The sequence below is a fragment of the Polyodon spathula genome, chromosome 11 (genome assembly GCF_017654505.1).
Source record: "Polyodon spathula isolate WHYD16114869_AA chromosome 11, ASM1765450v1, whole genome shotgun sequence".
Classification (NCBI taxonomy): Eukaryota; Metazoa; Chordata; class Actinopteri; order Acipenseriformes; family Polyodontidae; genus Polyodon; species Polyodon spathula.
The window spans coordinates 17,466,754-17,484,305 of NC_054544.1; the positions used below are offsets into that span (position 1 = coordinate 17,466,754).

General features: G+C 41.2%; 1 protein-coding gene across 1 annotated transcript in view; it reads left to right on the forward strand.

Moving 5' to 3' along the window:
- Positions 1 to 16,706, forward strand: part of LOC121323054 (ras-associated and pleckstrin homology domains-containing protein 1-like) — a 103,133-nt gene extending 86,427 nt beyond the window's left edge. Inside the window, exons 14-20 of the mRNA XM_041263777.1 lie at positions 3,959 to 4,057; positions 4,324 to 4,444; positions 8,275 to 8,408; positions 12,196 to 12,284; positions 12,406 to 12,996; positions 13,082 to 13,397; positions 13,441 to 16,706. Of these exons, the coding sequence (XP_041119711.1) occupies positions 3,959 to 4,057; positions 4,324 to 4,444; positions 8,275 to 8,408; positions 12,196 to 12,284; positions 12,406 to 12,996; positions 13,082 to 13,397; positions 13,441 to 14,379 (2,289 nt within the window). The 3' untranslated portion in view covers positions 14,380 to 16,706. The remainder of the gene's footprint in view (positions 1 to 3,958; positions 4,058 to 4,323; positions 4,445 to 8,274; positions 8,409 to 12,195; positions 12,285 to 12,405; positions 12,997 to 13,081; positions 13,398 to 13,440) is intronic.
- The last annotated feature ends 846 nt before the right edge of the window (positions 16,707 to 17,552 follow it).

A 17,552-nucleotide genomic window follows, 5' to 3' on the forward strand; every position in this document is an offset into this window, starting at 1 on the left:
CCCCTGCCCTCGCAGGGTGTACAGACGGCCTATCAGATCTCTCGAGCAAGCCTCTCCATCACAGCGACCAGCCTCTCTGTCACTACCTATTGTTTAACACAGCTTCAGATCTGTAGAGGATTACAAGTCATTTATAAAAGTTGGCAGGACCTGGGCAAGATAAGTGTTTCCAGCATGCCATTTCGAGTCCCGTAGCTTCCCAGTCTGCTGGCCTGCCTTGAGGCTGCTGGCACGTGCTCAAAGTCTGCTCTCTGTTACCAGAGAGCTCAGCAGAGTAAAGTAGCAGTCTTTAGCACCAGTTTGTTTATGTTAGCCGAGCCAGCTAACGGCTTGTAAAGGAGATCTTGCAACAGGTTTATCTAGACTGGGCAGAGTAAAACTAACCCTGGAGTTAAAGGGTCAAGTGGTGTTCAAATGTGTCATTTTGAAATGATAATCGTGTAACACTTTACTGTGACGCAAAGTCTTCTTTTTTTCTTCTTCTTTTATGGCACCATAAAGAATATTCTGCCAGATTCCACAACAGTACTCTAAAAGAAGGGTGGGTACCGTCCAGATTGCTTCGAACAGTTTCAGGACCTTTGCCCCTGGCCATTTTGCCTGTGGGATAACCCTTTTAAGTAATATTATGTATATTTAATATATACTATCTGAGGCTGTGCAATACAAGACCCTTGAAAAACAGGAAGTTTAATATTTAAAAGAAAACCAAATCTTTTAGGATTTTTATTTAGGATTATCCAAGATGTTAGTGGTATATGTGTAAGTTTTTGTTGCATGTCCCAGGAAATATGAGGACTACATTTTAGTAAAAACAAAGAGGGATACTTGATTGACATGTTACAATGAAATAGGGCCCAGTGTCAGGGTTGTATTCTGTATGCTAGCTGCAACCTTACTAGAGAATATTAAATATTACCGTGGAGTAGCTAGAGCAGCCCACTAGAGGCAGCAGCAATAGCAACAGCTCTGTGCTCAAGATAATGGTGGGGGGAAAAAACAGACCTCCTTTTTGGCATTCAGGTATTTTGCCTTAAAATATTCACCATGGTAGAGCTGTGCGTGTTAGATTTCTCATTCGTGACTGGATTTCTTTCAAGCAAAGGGAAAGCTGAAAATTCAAGTGGATGGCAATGCATAGGCTGTGATTTATAGATGAGATTCCTGTAGGCGCTGGCTGGAGTCTGAGGTATGCAGAATGTCTATTGTTCCTTGTTTTTCACAACTTGAATGCTTCATAGCACATTATGTAAATTGAATGCTTTTTTTTTTTTTTTTTTTTAATATGTGTCATTGTTTTTGGTGAGTGGAGGGATTTTATTTTTATTTTCCTGAAATTGACTGAGTGAAGTGCTGTTTATGGATATTTCTTTCAGAGAACTTGTAAGTCAGACGCATGGTTTATATAGTCTTGCATGTGAATATGCTATTCAATTTACTACCTGCTGCTTTCACTCGAATTACAATACTTTTGTTTAGTGATGGAGAGTTAAAAACATTTTTTATGTTTTTTTGAAGTCCCTAATTAAAATGGAGAGTCTCCAGTATAAAGGGAGGGGAAGGGGGGAGGGGGGCAGATTTTATTTTGGAGTGCTTTTTGTCAGTGTCAGCTGACCCTTGGTTGCCTCCACAAAACCAAAAAAAAAAAAAGTGCCTCTGCGTTGCTGTGTAGAAAAATATAAATGGTGTAGGTATGCTAACCTTTTCTCACCTTGTGTAAGCACTGATGTTACAGGCACCCTTGGATTCTCACCTTGTATAAGCACTGATGTTACAGGCACCCTTGGATTCTCACCTTGTATAAGCACTTTACAGGCACCCTTGGATTCTCACCTAAGCACTGATGTTACAGGCACCCTTGGATTCTCTTGTATAAGCACTGATGTTACAGGCACCCTTGGATTCTCACCTTGTATAAGCACTGATGTTACAGGCACCCTTGGATTCTCACCTTGTGTAAGCACTGATGTTACAGGCACCCTTGGATTCTCACCTTGTTAAGCACTGATGTTACAGGCACCCTTGGATTCTTTGACTGATATTACAGCTTGTATAAGCCCTAATTACAGGCACCCTTGGATTCTCTCCTTGTATAAGCACTGAGGTTACAGGCACCCTTGGGGGGCAGCTTGTTAAGCACTGATTTACAGGCAGTGCTTGTTAAGCACTGATGTTACAGGCACCCTTGGATTCTCACCTCACATAACCACTGATGTTACAGGCACCCTTGGATTCTGCTTGTGTAAGCACTGAGTTACAGGCACCCTTGGATTCTAAATTGTGTAAGCACTGATGTTACAGGCACCCTTGGATTCTCACCTTGTGTAAGCACTGATGTTACAGGCACCCTTGGATTCTCACCTTGTATAAGCACTGATGTTACAGGCACCCTTGGATTCTCACCTTGTATAAGCACTGATGTTACAGGCACCCTTGGATTCTCACCTTGTATAAGCACTGATATTACAGGCACCCTTGGATTCTTAGCTTGTATGTCATACTTCAATTTGGAATACTTCCTGGAACCTCATCACCTTGTGTGTTGTAGTCCAAATGACTGCATGCTCTGGACTACAAGCTGGGATAGTGACAACCTCTGTACCAGTGCCCCACCCAAACCCAGTCAAATAGGTATTGTCTAGCTAGCCCTGTGATACCTGTAAGACTTGTCTATATATTAAAGGGGTTATGTTATTTACATTGCCTCACTGCATTATGGTGACTGGCACATTGCCCGTGACTTCAGTATTTAGTTCAGACAAAGTGCTTTTTATTATTTTCTACAGTGCAGCTGGGTTTCTGCGTAAGATAATCTTTTACTCATCGTAAAGGGAAAAAGGATTTCCTGACCTACCTGGAACTTAGCCCATCTCTAGTTTGAAAAATAAATAAATATAGGTGTGAAAAACATGAGAATAAACTGCATCTGAATAGCAAACACATGGCTCAATACTTCCATCTAGTGGCAATATATTGATGGGTAGGTGCATTGAATACAAAAAACTCATGTACTGTAGCAAAAACAGATAATTAACAGATGTGTTTTTTTGGTTCCAAATAATGAACATGCCTACCAAAAATGACAATACATAGGCATATTCTTACTGTACTACCTGTACTGAAAAGCAATGCAGATTTCAAATGAATCCATAGGTGCCAGTTGGAAACCTTGACTAGATGGTGAATCACTGGAGTTCTCCAAAGAGCACACAAGTAGAAGTAGTGTGATAGGAACAATTCAGTGAGTTGGTGCGGGTTGCCAGACCCTCGTGGCCAGATTTTTGTGAAACAGATTCACTGCGGTGTGATTTCATTTTATTGAAACAAGCTTTTAAATCCATTCTTAGCCATGCATATTAAAAAGACTTGCCCTTCTCATCTAAAAAGCTGCTTAGATGGTCAAATCTGCATGTCCTGAAGACCATTGATGGTTGCTCTGTAACACATTGACCTCCGCTCACAGTTTAGGTCACCCCCTCATTCTGTTTTCCCCACATCCTTAGGAATGATTGCAGGCTGTTTCAATGGCAACTAAGTTGAATGAAGCCTCGACAGGTTCATTGGTGACTTGCAACTCTCATGAAGTGTTATTAATTTGGCATCTGCTTGCTTAGTGAAGTAGAGCTACCATATGTCCGAAACTGATTTAAAGGTTTCCCCATTTCCTCAATTAGAAGCCCAGATGGCAAAGACTGTTGCAGCAGGGATAACAATAAAATGGCGACAGAGTTTGGCACAAGACATTCTTTTGTAACCTTCAAGGAGAGTACCTTGGAGACACACTTCGATCACAGGCAGTCATGCTTGTGTTGCCTCTTATGGAATATCTGCTTCTCCCTGTAGGACTTGTTGGCTCTTGTTTCTATGGGTACTGGAGCATGTCAAGAAGAATATAAAATAAACTCATGAACAATCTTGTGACATTTCCAATGACAGACCTGTTCTGTGTTTTGTACAGCACCCCCAGATTCAGAAGAAGTCTCAGTACATAAAATACCTCTGCTGCGATGATGTCAGAACCCTCCACCAATGGGTGAACGGGATTCGTATTGCCAAGGTAACTGCAACTGGATGTCTGGCTTCCTTGCTGGTTATACCTTTTACCACATCAGCTGCTCTTAGTATTTCTTGTAAATGTGTGAAAAGAAATAAAGCTGTGTTTTTTTCCATGTATTTTAATCTTTAGCAATCTGACAATATACCAGTGTATTGCTGTTTTGTGTTAGTTATTTTAAATTAAGCATTTATAATGGTTTATAGCCCATATTTCTCACAGTTGGAATCGATTCTTGCTCTTTCCATTAACGGGTATTGTGTCTGTAGTATGGAAAGCAGCTCTATGTGAACTACCAGGAGGCAATGAAAAGGACTGAGGCAGCATACGATTGGTCATCCTTGTCCAACTCAAGTATTAAATCAGGATCCAGCTCACCCAGCTTACCAGGTAAGAAGGAGAAGTCTACTTTCCCTCGCCCCAGCCACCAGTAATCTGGAAATAATTGAAATTCAAGTCTGTCATAGAAATAAGGGAGTTAGACTATGGATCTGAATTGGCTCAAGCCTTGCTTACCTCGATTCCACTGTTAACCATGTCTGTGAAGAGTCTATTCATTTGTATGATGACTCATCTCATTGGTGGAGAAAGGAAAGTGTTTTTTTGCTGTGAAATTTTACAGATTCGCAGGTTAGACCCCAGACTAATAGTACCACTAGATTGTCCCTATTGGAAAATAGGCAATCCTTTTCATGGATAGCTTGCCCACTTTTGCTGTTTGTTCAACAAAATTGAAAATTGTCTCAATCTTGGACTCCTCAAAATAGCCACCCTTTGCTTTAATAACAGCCTCACAAACACGAGACATTCAGTTAACAAGTTTCAGCAGGAAATCACCAGACATGTCTTCCCAGCTCTTCTGCAGCAATTCCCAGAGATGTATGGCACTTGTGGGTAGCTTTGCTTTGACTCTTCTGTCCAATTCGCCCCATACAAGTTCTATGGGATTGAGGTCTGCTGACTGGGCAGGCCAGGTCATTAGATTGAGTTGTCCTTCACTTTCCTTCTTCGCCAGATAGTTCTTGCACAACTTTGAGGTGTGTTTCAGGTCATTATCTTGCTGAAGAATGAAGGACTGCCCAACTAGCCATAATCCTGATGGAATGGCATGCCTCGGAAGTATGCTGTGATAGCCATGCTGGTTGAGCTTGCCATGGACTTGGCAAAGATCACCAACTCTGTCACCAGCAAAGCAACCCCAGACCATGACACTGCCTCCTCCATGCTTGACAGTGGGAACCACACATGCAGAACTCATGCGCTCACCCTCTCTGCATCTTACAAATACGCGGCGGTTGGACCCAAATATTTCAAATTTTGACTCATCGGTCCATAAGACCGACTTCCACTCCTCAAACGTCCAGTTTCTGTGTTTTTTGGCCCAGGCAAGTCTCTTATTAGTCTCTTAATGCCCTCTTATTCTGCACTCTTAACAATGGTTTCTTTGCAGCAATTCTTCCAGTTAGTCCAGCTTCACGCAATCTCTTCTGAGCAGTTGATGAAGTACAGATGTTTCAACTAGTAGCATTTAGTTGAGCTTGTATTTTAGGGGCAGTTAATCGCCGGTTTCGCAGACTTGTGACTCGAATGAACTTATTCTCGGATTCTGAGGTCACCCTTGGCCTGCCTGAGCTTGTTTGGTCCTCATGAGTGCCAGTTTCTTCAAATCGTTTGATGGTCTTGACCACAGCAGTTACAGACACTTGCAAAGTTCTTGCAATTTGTCTTAAAGATTGACCTTCATTTCTTAAAGTAATTACAGACTTTTGTCTTTGCTTAACTGAGCGTATTTTGACAGTTTCTGCTCCCTTTCATTCAGGAATGACAAACTTGTGCCTATGCTACCTATATTTATAGTAATCATGGACCCTCACCTGTTAACAATAATTGGTGACAAAAGTTTAATTAGGTAACATGCTAGTTAACTCGGAGAACATCTAACAAAGACACTTTTATACTTAGGCCAGAGTTCTAACACCGTGTTATACACATTTCAGACTTTTAACTGATTTGGGCTTCAGACTGAAATCCCCTTGATTTGGGTGACCATTACATTGAAATTGACAAGATTTACATTTATTTAAAAATTAAATTTTTGAATGCAATTCACTTTATATTATATATATATATTATATATATATATATATATATATATATATATATATATATATATATATATATATATATATATATATACACACACACACACACACACAGTGGCTTGCAAAAGTATTCAGACCCCTGACCAATTCTCTCATATTACTTAAATACAAATGGTACATTGAAATTTCGTTCTGTTCAATATTTTATTTTAAAACACTTAAACTCAAAATCAATTATTGTAAGGTGACATTGGTTTTATGTTGGGAAATATTTTTAAGAAAAATAAAAAAAACTGAAATATCTTGCTTACATAAGTATTCAACCCCTGTGCTGTGGAAGCTCCCAGTTTGCACCGATGAAAGAAATTGCCCTAACGAGGACACAATTACCTTACCATTGGCCTCCACCTGTGAACCATTAAAGTTGCTGTCACATTTTCTGGATAAAAACCCCACTATTGAAGGATCTTTGGTAAAGCTGTGAATCTGAAGGAAAATGAAGACCGAAGAGCATTCTACAGAAGTTAGAGATAAAGTAATACAAATGCATAGATTAGGGAAAGGGTACAAAATAATATCCAAATGTTTGGATATCCCAGTGAGCATAGTTGGATCAATAATCAGGAAGTGGAAGTTGCGTCACACCACCCAGGCACTGGCAAGAAAAGGCCGTCCCTCAAAACTCAGCGCTCAAACAAGAAGGAGACTTGTGAGAGAAGCCACAGAGAGGTAAACAATCAAGGAGCTACAGAGATCAATGGCTGGGAGTGGAGTAATGGTGCACCAGTCAGCCATATCAAGAGCTCTGCATAATACTGGTCTGTATGGGAGGAGGGCAAGAAAGAAGCCATTACTCAAAAAGTACCATCTGAAAGCACGTCTGGAGTTTGCCAGAAAGCATGGGAGTGACCCAGCTGCGATGTGGGAAAAGGTTTTGTGGTCAGATGAGACCAAGATAGAGCTTTTTGGCCAAAACTCAAAGTGCTATGTGTGGTGCAAACCTAACAATGCTCATGCCTCAAGACACACCATCCCTACGGTGAAGTATGGTGGTGATAGCATCATGCTGTGGGGAAATACAAGAAATTACTGCAAGAGAATCTGCTTCAGTCTGCTAAAAATCTGAAGCTTAGGAGGAAATTCACCTTTGAGCAGGACAGTGATCCAAACACAAGGCGAAAGCAATATTGGAGTGGCTCAAGAACAAACAGGTGAATGTCCTACAGTGGCCCAGTCAAAGTCCTGATCTCAATCCCATTGAGAATCTGTGGCACTATTTGAAAATTGCGGTCCGCAAGTGTCGTCCAACCAACCTGAACAACCTGGAGCAAATATGCCAAGAAGAATGGGCCAAAATCACTCCGACACTGTGTGCAAAGCTGGTACATACTTACCCCAAAAGACTTAAAGCTGTTATTGCAGCAAAAGGTGGCCCTACCAAATATTAATGTGTGGGGGTTGAATACTTATGCAAGCAAGATATTTCAGTTTTTTATTTTTCTTAAATATTTCCCAACATAAAACCAATGTCACCTTACAATAATTGATTTTGAGTTTAAGTGTTTTAAAATAAAATATCGAATAGAACAAAATTTCAATGTACCATTTGTAATTCAGTAATATGAGAGAATTGGTCAGGGGTCTGAATACTTTTGCAAGCCACTGTGTGTGTGTGTGTGTGTCTATATATATATATATATATATATATATATATATATATATATACATATATATATATATATATATATGTATACAGTACAACTTCACCCACTAATACACTTTATAGTTTACTTGTAACATTTTACTTGTTTTATGTAAATGCTCTACATATGTACTATTGTATATTTTATACAAAGACATTCTTAACAACAAAAAAAGCAAAAAATAAATTATAACCCATCTTCCCGGTAAGCTTTTCTTTGTTTTAAACAGTGACAGTTTTCTGTCACACACACACACACACACACCCCTGAGGTTGTTATCTGTACACTTTGGCTAATCAAGCTCAGTGTAAAACTTGGAATGAGTGAAACTCATATGCAGTAGGAGTCTTATTTCCATCCCTGTTCATATTTGTTTCTTACAGTATAGCACTCACTGTTTTCTTTCCCTCAGCAGAGTCTCACTCAAATCACTCTGACAGCGGTGTGTCCGATAGCTCGTCCTCAGGACATGTTCGCTCCCAGAGCATCGTCAGCTCCATCTTCTCCGAGGCCTGGAAGCGAGGGACACAGATGGAGGAGACTAGCAAGGTAGGCCTGTTCAGAAGGGTCAGAAACATCTATAGTGACTGTACTACCACTGGGTTCTCTGGGGTTACTTATTAGTAACACAGGCCTGTAAGTTAAGGCCACGTCTCTTCTGAGCCTTTAGTCGAGTAAAATTGTCAGACACAAAGTTGTACCTTTTTGCACTGCCTTTGAAGAGGAGAAAGCAGTTTCGACAACATTGACAGACTTTTTTTAATTTAATTTTTTCAGGAAGCCACATCGTATCTTCAGTGTATATTATGGTTTGGGATTATGGCATTGTCTTTTAAGGATCATGGTTAAAGTGATTTGTTTTATATAAATGCACATGCTGTCCTTAATGTGCAAGTCTCAGTGAAGGCCCACTTTGTGTGTTAATATAAACCAGAATGTGATACCTTAAAGATAAGCTTGAAAAGAGCAGGGCCCATAGTTATCAAATGTACGTTTTCTATTAAAGAGTAAGTATGCACATTTGAACCAAGAGTATGTAATTTATCAACAGAAAAGTTTCTTCGATTCACACACACTCAGGCTGTGCGTACAACCATTTCCTAGTGCTAGGCAACGGGTACTGCAGGAGACTGTCAAATGCTTTCTTTATTTTCCTACAATCGCTGAGTTTCCTTTATGTTAATTCCTATTGGGAGTTTTTTGTATTAATAACATAGCTCTTGTCCTTTTTTAAAAAAAAAAAAAAAAAGTTTTAAGTTTGAAAAAATAAAAAGTTTTTTTAATTATTTTTTGTGTTTATTTTTGTTTACTTAGGTAATATCTATATTCAATTCAAGTTGTATGTATTTATATAGCACCTTTCATACCACAGTAAACTACATATCTATCTAGATTTTTTTTTTTTTTATAATTTACTTTGTTATGAAATAATTGAAATCATTTGAACATCTTCACAAACACGCTCACAACAGCTTATGTTGGTTCAAATGGACCATATGTGGGAAACTGTGGGCAGTTCAAATGTGAATTCCACAGATTTAGAAGCACTGAGATTTATTAACACCAATTGTGCGTGCAAAGGCTCAACGTGAGAATTATAAATAAAGATCAATTAGTGTGTGCAAAAAATATCAAGTACTTAATACACACACCCATTTGATAATTACGGGCCCAGGATTTTAACTTTTTGGTTTCCTTGAAGTTGGTATAAGACATGCATCTTGAGTTTTGATTTAAGCCATATTTCATTTTTTTCATGTCACCTGTGTCTTACTGTCCATTTTTCTCCTGTCACCTCGCCTATCCAGGGGTCGAAGGTCAAGCCTCGCAAGCCTGTGCTCCTGTGTTCTGGGGTGAATTAAGGTTAGGGGCTGTGTTGGACCTGCAGATGTAACACAGACTTTTGATATAACCACACACCTTTTAAAAAAAAAAAAAAACAATAAATAAAAAAACTAACCCCTTTTAATTCTTACCATAGCTTTTAATCCTAATTGTGAATGTCTGTTGGGGTAAACACCTGATTTTGATTTTATTAACAGCTAGTTGATCCACCTAGCACTTTTTTTTTTTTTTTTAATTATTTTTGGAAAGCACAAAATTAATCAAATGTATTTACTTTGTCACTGCAACTTTTTTTTTTCCCTTTCGATTTTCAGTTCACGTGTGGGGTGTGTGCATAGATTGTGAGTGCGATGGAAATGTTTGCTGTGTTTATTTTTCCCCCAGAGTATTTTAACCTTATTCTAGATATAAACAGGAACACCCTAACCCTAAATCGCAACGAGACTATTGGTTTGCTCACTTTAGCCAACATCTTTTAATCACTGTTTCTTTACCTCAGTTTTTGGGGGCACCTGAAGAGGATAGGTTTTGATTCAACCAGGTATCCTTTGAAAACAAAAAAAATTCCCACAGATTTCCTTGAGCGTTGTATATTGTGGAATGTAACCATGTTTTTTTTAAATGCTTTTATATTGAATATTCAGGACCTAGATTAAACTAAACCTTGATGATTTGGGAGTAGTTGAGAACCACTGATATGACTGGTCCAGAATTAAACAAAAGGCTTTTTTTTTTTTTTTTTTTAAACCCAATGTATTTTATAATTGTTATAGAAAATGGAAACTGGTGTTCAAGCAATTGAAAATTTAAGATGCATGCTTTAAATACCATGGAAGAAGGGAGAGCTACTACAAAGCTGTTTATGATCTTCTAAGCTTTTGAAAATGATACTAAATTTTGTCCTGATGCAATTTACCCGGGAGCACTAGCCAGACCAATATTCTGTTGTGACAAATAAAAGGCTATTGAATGGCACCAAACACTGCACAGTACGCTGTCCTTATTTGAAAGTCTCTTAAGTGATTGTAATGGGTTTCACTGTAGATTTAATGTAACCTGTATTGAGATCCCACAAATGCATTAATAGTAACTGGTAATTATGTTATTTATTTACATTTCAGGTTAGCTAGAAGACTTGTGAAGAGGACTGCTGTATAGTGTCTGTATTTTTTATTAGGTTTTTTTTGACAGTTCATTTTGAAGGGTTTGAGAAGCAGGCTGCAGCTAGTGCACATTGATTAATTAGCTGTTTGTATTGAGGTTACATTAGACAGGGAGCTCTGTCTGCTGGCATTTGCAGGGAGAGAGACAGTAAGTCATTAGCTTTCTTAGTCTCTAGCTGCTGGGTTTTGAATGCTAGGGTTTACTTAATGAAATTGGTATGAGTATTTAAAAGGGAAGGCACTAGAGTTGAGTTGTGCTGGGTTTGTGGTATTTGGTTAGCAAAGCAGGCATTTTATAAATATAGCCACTGCAGTGTTTTATCGTGCAAGATAAGCTGGTGTAGAGTACTTGCTGTGGTTTGTACTGGTATGCTTTTAATAATCAGACCAAGGCAGCACAGAGAGTCTAAACATTGTTATCTTAAAAGGAGCTCCACAGGGGCTCCGAGTGGCTCATCTAGTAAAGGCGCTCCGCATGGAGTGCAGTATGCACCCTATAGACTATAGTCTGGAGATTGCAGGTTCAAATGTCATTGCCGACCGTGACCGAAGGCTCCTAGAGGGCAGCGCACAATTTGTCGAGCACCGCCCAGGTAGGGAGGGCTTGGGTTGGCAGGGCAATCCATGGCTCACCGCGCACTAGCGCCCCCTGTGGCTGGTAGGGCGCCTGCGGGTCTGCAGTGGAGCCATTCAGATCTGTGTTGTCCTCCAACACTACAGGTCTGGTGGCTTCACAGTAGATCCACAGTGTGAAAAATGACAGATTGGCAGAAACACATTTCATTTATATATAAAAAGGCCAGTTTGCACTTTGTGGTTGTCGTTGCCTGTCCATAGTCAACTTTATCAGCAATTACGTAGACTTGTATACTGTGGATGGAGCTGGTCGTCGTGAAGTCCTGAAACTTTTTGCAGAGCTGTAAGAAATGGTGTTTGATTTTATTCACACATTGTCAGAAGCCACATTATCAATGATTGCTTAAAACATATTGGAAAGGAGAAGCCAGGAATTTTCATTGAGCAGGCAGTATTATTGAATTGAAAGTATGTTGATTTAGTTTCATTGTTTGGTTATAGTTTTTACTTGGAGAAATCTTAACTCTTTACAAATTACAAACCTGGTTCTACAAATGCCATGATTTGTTCAGAGTTCAGAATAGCTTTCAGCATCTAGTACTGAACTTTACCAACAATTAAATTGCTGTACATTAGTGACATGGGGTTATAAGATGCCAGCATTACTCTTGCATATGTCCTCTGTATGTAAGATTCTTTAAGAATTAAGCGTGAGAGAAAATGAACAGTATTTTTTTTTCTTTTATTTTCAGACCAGGTTGGAGTCTATCAGCAAACCCTACCCCCTTCAGCTGCCTCAGCCTCCCCCACAGACCAGGTTAAGCAAAAGGGTCCAAAGGGGGTCGGGAGGGGAGGGGGAGTGGTGGTGGTGGTGGTGTGGTGGTGGTGGGGGAGGTGGAGAGGGAGGTGGGTTTGACGGGGTCGTCCGTCGGGGGTGGTACAAGCGTTTCATGTCGTGGTAGTTGGGCTAACGTCTTGGCCGCGCAAGGGGGCAATCACTTCAAACCGCCCTCCTTGGGCCAGCAGGCCCCACTGGCTCCTCTGGCCTCTCCTTCACAGTCTGTGAAGCCCCAGATAACCATCCCAGCTGGAGCTAATGTACCCCCTCCCCCTCCACCACCACCTCCGCCACCCCCACCAGTCGGACGTTCCGCCATGGCGGTGCTAAAACCAGGGCCTCTGAGCCCGGCCGTGCCACTGCTCATGCCACCACCACCGAAATTCCAGAGCCACCTGCAGAATAATGGTTTTCAGCACGCCCCACAGACCCCGCCACCGCCTCCTCAGCCAAAGTTCCAGTCGCTTAGCAACAGCGGGTTCCAGGCAGCACTGTCTCAGAAATTTTCAGGCCTTCCCCAGAATAATGTAGGTCACGTGGCCCAGGTAGAACCCCCACCACCACCACCACTTCCAGCTCCGGCCCCAGCACCAGCTTCACAGACTTCTGCCAAACCCTTTGGAGGATTCCCACCACTAACTGCTCCCAAACCTCCTGGGCCAGGTGCTGTGCCAATGCCTATATCTCCAGTGGCAACGATGCCCCCTCCCCCTGGGGGTGGGGGGGACGGCCCCACCCCCAACCCAGGTGGGGAGGGGGTGGTGGGGGGGGGGGACGGGGTTGGGTTTTTGGCAGCCACCTCCTCCACCAATGAAGAAGCAGAAGAGCTTTTCAGCTGGCCACTCCTCTCTCACACCTGCCCAAAACCAACCTCCGCCCACCCTCCCCAAACAGCACAGCTTCTCTTACAAAGCCCCACCAATGTCTGCACCTATTTCTCCAACCCCAACCCCCTCCCTAGTCAAACAAATGGCCAACCAGTTCCCTGCACCACCACCTCCTGTTCCTGCACAGGCAGAGCCCAAAGCACTGCCCCCTCAGTCACCACCTGCTGTTAAAGCCAAACCCAAGTGGCAGCCCGGGGGCCAGCCCCAGTCCCATTCCCTGAAGGGTGGTGTGTGGAGGTCTCTCGTCGACCGGAAGGGTGGGGGCGGGGGAGGGGGAGGGGGGAGGGCGAGGGCGACCCACACCTGCCGCTCCCCCTGCCCCGCCATCAAAGAGTGGCTCTCCAGTGAAGAAGGCCTCCAAGACGGCCAGCCCTAGCGGGAAGAGGCCACCTCCAACACCCCAGCGGAACTCCAGCATCAAATCCACGAGTTCGGCCGAGTACCACGAGTCGAAGAAAGTTGAAAGCCTGAAGAACAAATTTGGACAGGCTGCGGAATCGTCATCCCCATCCTCCTCAGGATCACCTTCTAAGGACTCTACTGGACCTCCAGCCCCTCCGAAGCCAGGGAAGCTGAATATATCCAATCTGCCCATGGTCTTCCCACAGGGTAAGGGCGGGACCAGGGAGCCGACGTCTGACTTTCCCTCTCCTCCTTCAGACTGTGACTTCCCTCCACCCCCACCGGATTATGAGCTGCTCCTCCCTCCCCCGACTGAGCCCCCTGGTGCACCCAAAGTTGCCATTGTCAACCCCCAGCCCCAGGCCTGGAACAAATCCTCCCTGAAGAAGACACCCCCACCCACGCTGCCCCGGCGTAATGACGGCACACGCCTGTCCCTAGGAGAAGGCCCTGAGCCGCCCACAACACCTCCTCCACCGCAGCAGCAGGAGACCCCACAGCCTCCCACCTCACCCAAGGGAAACTTGTCCGTGCAGCCCAATTTCCTGGCGGACCTGAACAGGACTCTGCAAAGGAAGTCCATCACCAGGCACAGTTCCCTCTCCTCGGCGCGGCTGTCCAAATTAGAGCCGACAACCACCATGGACGATATGGCCCTTCCGCCGCCCCCTCCCGAGCTTCTACTTGACCAACAGAAGCAGGGTTCCTACGTGTCCAGCAACATCTCAGGCTATGCAACGTTACGGCGTGGGCCCCCTCCTGCCCCACCAAAACGGGACCAAAGCACCAAACTCACTGGAGAGTGGTAATAGCAAAACCAACAGACTGAACTGATATAAGGAGTATTAATCATTACAGACCAGGATACCCTGTTATATCCTTATATTTCACGACTGACCAAACAACCTTTATGGCTTTTCAATGGTGTCTTTTTGCAGCTTGTTCCGTAGGCAATTCTATAACATGACAATGAGAATGACTTTTGTTGCAATATATTGGTACTGCATGGGACTCATCATAAATGAACACATTTAAACACATGACAGCGTTTTGGGAGGGGTGGTGGTGTAAGAGGATGGAATATAGTTATAGTTTATATTTAAAATTAGAAGCTAAAGACATTTTAAGGTTTAATATAGATAAAATGTTGCTCCCCATATTAACCACAAAACAGATATATTAAAGTGAACTTCGTTAAGATGTTCATTTATTTAATTGGAAAGCATTTTGGATTCAAGTGTATTTTTCTGTTCCTCTGCTTACTGTGCATAATGAAGTGGTATGCTTGCTTTAAAAAGGTTGAAACCTGTATTTTAGTGGCCCTTGTATAGTCTGTTAATTTCAAATTTTTGCTAATAAGTGCACATATGTGTAAGACGTTTACTCTGATGCAAAGCCGGAAAGAGACTTCTGCATATTGCACCAAATGGTTGAAAACCTTTAATGTGATCACTTTACAACTGGAATGAACCCAAGAGTGTCTCAAGTGTTTTCTGGATGCAATGAGAAGCAAACTCCACCTCTGCAAGCGTGGATCCGTAATGAGTTAGAACAGTGTGCATCACTGATTCAGAATGTGACATTGTGTATGTCTGTATGTATATATAACCAGTTCTTGTCTTTTAACAGCTCGCTTTGGCCTATAGTCTTCCAGTCCTTGCTATTCTTAAGTGGTTTTCCAAGTATACTGGGGAATAAGTTTACAGTTATTGGTTAGGAAAGTCTACAAGGGTGAGCATGTCCTATAGCACCTGTACTGCCATTACTGAGCGTGCTACACTGACTTACATCTCAACACAATTCCTCTAGTGCAATAACCAGGCTCAGGGTGATTACTACACAGAAACACCTTGTCTTCTTAAAGGGTGCTACAAATACCTCTCAAACAGTTCTGTGACTGTGACTACAGTATGAGGGACCAAACCATCAAATATAACTTAAAGGACATACAATATCCATTGAGATAAACCTTGAGTATGACTTGCCTTTTAGGATAGACTGTTTTTAGTTGCCTAGCCTTAAATGAGGTGTACAGTATTGTTTTGTTTCAGGGTTTTTTTTTTTTTTTTGGTTTTATTTTTGTTTTTGTTATTTTTTTTTGCATTGGCAGTGAAATGTAAGATCTATAGCAGAATTGTGGTTGTCTAATGCAGGCCAATTGAAAAGTAAATCTTTTTTTAAGAGACATAACAAATATTACAAGATTACCTTATGCATAGTTCAGATAAGCTCAGACGCCCCCTGCTTTTTCACAAGGAGCATGCTCTCCGTAGTGAGTGCTTACTGCAAGCTGTCCTTATGATGTAACAGTTTATCATATCAACTAAAGCTACCTGCAGAAGTACCTCAGTATTCACTGACAGTGCCATCAGGCAATGGTTGCAAACCTAACCCTGTAGCCTTGAGTTAAAAGTAAGCCAAGATGCTGTAAAACAGGCATAGTTCTGAAAGCGGCAATATGCTAAAACAGATTCATTGCAAACAAAAATTCTGTTTTATGTTTGATGTGTTTTGTAAATGCAGACCTTGGTGCAGTGGTTTGTGGGTTATTAAAGGCTGCATAACCCACAGCTATAGACTGTTCTGTGTACACTGTATGCCCGTGATGTCAAAGTATTTGTATTGGCTGAAAGAAAACGCACCAGGGGTTAATGTTTTGAGGGGTATGTTTCTTTTGTATTTAGAAGCTTGGCACGTTTTGGGCTGCATTGACATAATATGACATATATAAACTGGTAAGTCTGAAATGGCCAAATGAGTTTTTAAAGTCAGGAATATTTCATATATATTATTAATGAGGAATCATGTCTCTTGCAGTTAAGCTAAAGATCACAATATAAATGTAAAAATCATACACATGGCTCTGTTGAATGGCTGTTTTATTTTTAAAGAACATTATGTAGTACTGTTTTTCTTTCTTCTTTGTGTATTCTGCCCAGAGTTTTGTGATCAGTTTTTTATATAGCATTTCATTCTCTTCTGCAGCTTCGCACATGGATATCGATGTTCACAGCAACCCGAGGGAGAGACAGTATGACCTAGATTCTGGGTTGCCTGTCGCTCCAATTGTGTTCTTTTCATGACGATACCGTGTATCCCAATTTTTTAAATAATAAATAAAGAAACATAAATCCAATGTTAAAATGAATTGGAGGGGTTGTACAGCTGCATTTGAATAATTGAAACAAATAATGCATTAAACATTCATACATTCAATATTGCAATGAAAATTACTCCTAGTGCACATAATGATTATTTTACTATCCCAATACTATTTACTATTCACTTTATTACACATATTATATGATAGTTAGTATTTATTGTAAACCCATTCGCCACCACCAAGCAGCTTTGTGTGCAATGTTCTACTGTTCAATTGGCAGTGGGAAATTTATATATTATTCTCCAAAATAAGGAATAGCAAAATGTAGTGGCAAAATAACCTCTGGCAGAATCCTATGTAGGCTTGTCATACAAAGGCTTTGTTGTTCCTACTTTGTGTCCATTTATTAATGGTTTGGTCTATAATGGCTCAACTAAAGTCATATACAAAATAAACTATTAAGCCTATGGAGAGAATAGTATAATATTCAATAGTAAGCCTAGTTTGCTATTATTTAATTGACTGCCATTTTGTGCTCACTTATTTTAAGTACAGTATGCTAATGTGGCCTGTGCTGTTAATCAGCATAATGAACTAATCCTGTGTGGCATAATGTTAATCCACAGCAAGTTTTACTTCTAATCACAACTTGTTATGCAAATTAGCAAATGTTAGCAGCGAACTGACAAACGACACTAACAGCATAATCATGATATAATTGCAATATGGACAATAGATTAATACATTGAGTTGTTTCTGTTTTGTGAGCTAATTTAATGAATGTCGCCACATCTTCCAATTAATAATAATAATAATAACCTAGCTGATGTTGAAAAAACAAAGGGAAATTGAAAGGCAACATTTACATAAAATTATTGC